General features: G+C 37.8%; 1 protein-coding gene across 13 annotated transcripts in view; it reads left to right on the top strand.

The window, feature by feature from the left end:
• The window catches only part of ppfia1 (PTPRF interacting protein alpha 1), a 103,254-nt gene extending 100,218 nt beyond the window's left edge, over positions 1 to 3,036 (top strand). For 9 of the 13 annotated variants that reach the window (XM_061766201.1, XM_061766196.1, XM_061766199.1 and 6 more), the window contains 3 exons: positions 838 to 906; positions 998 to 1,166; positions 1,652 to 3,036. In XM_061766201.1, the coding sequence (XP_061622185.1) occupies positions 838 to 906; positions 998 to 1,166; positions 1,652 to 1,713 (300 nt within the window). In that variant the 3' untranslated portion in view covers positions 1,714 to 3,036. Of the gene's footprint in view, positions 1 to 837; positions 907 to 997; positions 1,167 to 1,341; positions 1,416 to 1,629 lie in introns of all 13 variants that reach the window. The other 4 variants (XM_061766194.1, XM_061766198.1, XM_061766205.1 and 1 more) reach the window with 2 other exon arrangements.
• Positions 3,037 to 3,884: the final 848 nt, after the last annotated feature.

Genomic DNA, 3,884 nt, shown 5'->3' with positions numbered 1-3,884 from the left:
AGATATGTTTTGAGATACAAGTGTTTTGAGATAAGAGCATGGTCACAGAATGAATTAGTCATATCTCAATGCACCTCTGTATGTATTTTATTCTGACACGAGCTGCAATGCTTTTGTTTACTTCCGCTTCCATTTTGATTAACTGCGAAGGTGCGCATGCGGATATTTGTAGTTGTGGCCACAGTTCGCATAGATCATGCAAAGCAGTACTCTCTCCCGAGACAATCTTCTCGAAATTGTCCGATGGCCGTGAGGAGCTACACGAATGCTAGTGACAGTCTATGACAGATCAATTGGATAAAGTTATGCAAGATTCATTCAACACATTGTGGCAGATGATTGACGAGAGTTAGCTAGCTACCACCAAGTAACAGCTAAGCCTGGCTGGCTTATTAGAAGCAGATTTTGCCAGCCAGTGTGGATGTACACGTTTCACGACACTGAGACTGTGCAAAGCAGAATACGGCCATGATGTGGTGAGGGTTCCTGTTTAGATGCGTTTTAGCAACAGCTTTCTCCGGAGGGAAAAGTTGCGGCCAAAATGTGTCAGCATGCTCTCTTTCTGGTGTTGTGACAAAATCTTCAGCCCAAAAAAACTGCAATCAGGACTTCACCAGAGGACTGTAGATAATTTTCAAATAATAAAATTTACTTTTTCATTTGTTGGACAATGACATTTCTTTATTTCGGAATAGTACAAGGAGTAACGATTTCATTGTGATTCGATAGACATTTATTACTGACAATATGAATAGCGATTGGGGATTTAGATGATTTCTATGCTTTGCTCCTGTGTGTGTGTGTCTTTCTCTCTCTCACTCTTTCTTTCTCTTCTAGGCCAGAGCAACTCTTGAGCGGGAATATAACAGTTTGCTGGCCATTGGTACAGACAGGAGTATGGAAGAGGTGATGAACGGAGAATGTCTGTTGTATCAAATGACATAGGACATTATGGAAGAAGTCAACCCTTTTCTTTCCTGAATCTTCTTTGTACCAGGATGACGACAAGAACTTCCGGCGTGCTCCCTCATGGAGAAAGAAGTTCAGGCCCAAAGACATGAGGGGGATGTCCTTGGGTGTGTCTGACACTCTGCCTGCCAATTTCAGGGTGACCACCAGCAACGCATCGTCTGCCATCACACAGCCAAAGAGGAGCCCAATGGATGGTAAGTGAAATTTGTGCATGCGTTTGTGCTTAAAATGCCTTGTTATTGCAACAAAATAAGATTCAGTGATTTCTTACTTTTAATTCTTCTTGAATGGCCTGTCTGCTCTGCAGTTAATGATGCTGTGATTAACGGCATGTCTTTGCATGTGATTTTTGCCAACATGCACATACAGGAAGTCAGTCTATACAGATGCTGGACACTGCTACTGTCAGGACCTACTCTTGTTAACATAAACCTCTCACAACGGTAAGATCACAACATGCAGGCACACAACTGATGTCGCTTGCATCTCAAGAATCAATCCTCTTCACAAGCAAAGCTTAGCTTTGTTGAATTTTTCGGCTCTAATAACGCACGTTTCACGCCTTTTCTTTCTCTTTTTCATTTCTCTCCCACCCATCCCTGTCATCTGTTCTGCCTTCCTTCTTGTGTCTGTATATCTCCCTCTTTCCCATCTCAGTTTATCCTCATTATTTCTATAGGTAACCGCTGGTCAGAAGACGAAGGGGAATTCCCTGCTTTCAAGACCAGGATGATGAACTAACAGATTTTTAAGGACACTAAAAATATATCACATCACAGAGAAAGAGCTTGCTCACCAATCTCAGTATCCCTAGAGGAAACTGTATAGATATATCCACATTTTTTCTATTTATGTAAACCAATGGGACATTTAAATGATTTTAGAATACTGTGTAATCTTTTTTTTTGCCTCAATCACATTTACATTTCCTCACTGTGCTCATCAGCTCTCAGATGTATGTAACTGAATGTTTCAACTGTCTGGAGTTTGTATATTTCTACCAACAGACATTTTATCTAATCTTTTTTTATAATCTTTATTTGACCAGATGTATGTTTTTTCCTTGTTGATTTGAAATATAATCAATGGTTAAGTGACTTGTGATATAATTTAATTTCATATCGTTACCCTTTTTAAATGTTTGTTTTGTAGTTACTTGTGGTTTTTATGTAAATGCAGCTCTTATATAGGTCAATGAGTGTGTGAATATCAGATAAACTGCTGGAGACCATTTTGCAAACTGCTCAACACTGTGAGTGCTCCATCACCATAAAAATAACTGCTAGCAAGCCAGGTGATGTTGACAGCAAATCATCATCATGTGAAACACAGCATATACATGATACCAAATAGAACGTTTTGAATTTAAGAAACTAAAGCCATATATCAGTAGCAGTAAAAGAAAGCTAGGGCCATGATAAAATGCAAGTGAAAACCAAATTCCAGATTCTCTTTTGTTGACCTTGCATGCAAGAACTCTCCCTTTCCTGTCCCTGCCATATCTCAACTCCCTTTAACCACAAAAAACCCTTCGAGAGCACCATCTGTACAGAAGGAGGTTGAATGTACAGAAGAACTCAAAAGGCAATTTGCTTGGGCGGACCAATTTCACTGTAGCCTTTGTCAATCCTCGCTGCAAGTCGACAGGCCTAAATATTTTTTGAAAAATCTATTTACTAAGACTTTATATCAACCCTGTTTATTAATGACACTTTGTCCTTTTCTGTGTTCTTATTTATTATTACTCATTTATGTTGTCTCTTCATTATCATAGTTTAAGCTATAATCCCACCATAGGTCTTGTCTGCTCTCTCAACACTGGTCCGATATTAATCTCCACGGCAAATTGGAAGGAACCAGTTTTCTTTAACCCTTTGTGTAGTCTAAAGCTAAACTAGACTTTTTTTTTTTTTTCATTATTGTAATTCCGCTCATTGCTATTTTTAGTCCTGCTCTTCCCTTTGAATTGTCTGATCGTGTAACAATGTACAGTCTGAGTACTTATAAACAATTTTTTATCACAGTATTATTTATTGGTTACTTTCAATAAAATACTGAAACATTGTCCTTTTCAGATTAAAGCTTTGTCTTTTCAAAACTGGTATGCGTTGGTCTTTTTATTAGCTTTCATGTGGACCAAAAAGCAAGGGTTTAACCTTAAACATAGGATTAAAAAAAAAAAAAACTTTGTGCATTTTGTTTGTTTGAGTGGGACAATATTTTAAGTCTTAACGATCAAGTTTAATTCTTCCTTGGTCCGTGCACTGCCCAAGTTCCATGGAAATTGTTTCTGTAGTTTTTATATAAGATTTCTAATCACCTTACTGCAATCAAAATATAACTTTTCATATGTATCTTGCAGTAAACAAGGTGAGTTTGTCATTTGACTCAGTCGTGTACAATCTTTTTAAATCCTGTGGTCTTTTTCAGATTCTGTTAGTATATCTGATGTGCAAAAACACAGGACATTCTACTCTGTCACTGATTGAACACTTAAGCAAAAAATGCAGGAGCAGTGTGTGGAAAAAACGGTTGTTTCTGCCCATTTATGAAGGAGTTACGAGGGTAAATAGCCAGCCAGGTTCCTGATATATAATACACATACAGTGGGGCAAAAAAAGTATTTAGTGAGCCACCAATTGTGCAAGTTCTCCCACTTAAAAGATGAGCGAGGCCTGTAATTTCATCATAGGTATGCCTCATCCATGAGAGACAAAATGAGAAGACAAAAATCCAGAAAATGACGTCTGATTTTTTAAAAATGTATTAGCAAATAATGGAAAATAAGTATTTGGTCAATAACAAAAGTTTATCTCAATACTTTGTTATATACCCTTTGTTGGCAATGACAGCAGTCAAACGTTTTCTGTAAGTCTTCACAAGGTTTTCACACACTGTTGCTGGTATTTTGG

This window comes from Phyllopteryx taeniolatus, chromosome 2 (assembly GCF_024500385.1).
Source record: "Phyllopteryx taeniolatus isolate TA_2022b chromosome 2, UOR_Ptae_1.2, whole genome shotgun sequence".
Taxonomy (NCBI): domain Eukaryota; kingdom Metazoa; phylum Chordata; class Actinopteri; order Syngnathiformes; family Syngnathidae; genus Phyllopteryx; species Phyllopteryx taeniolatus.
Note: the sequence above shows the minus strand (reverse complement) of the source record. Positions and strands in the feature narration are given on the sequence as shown.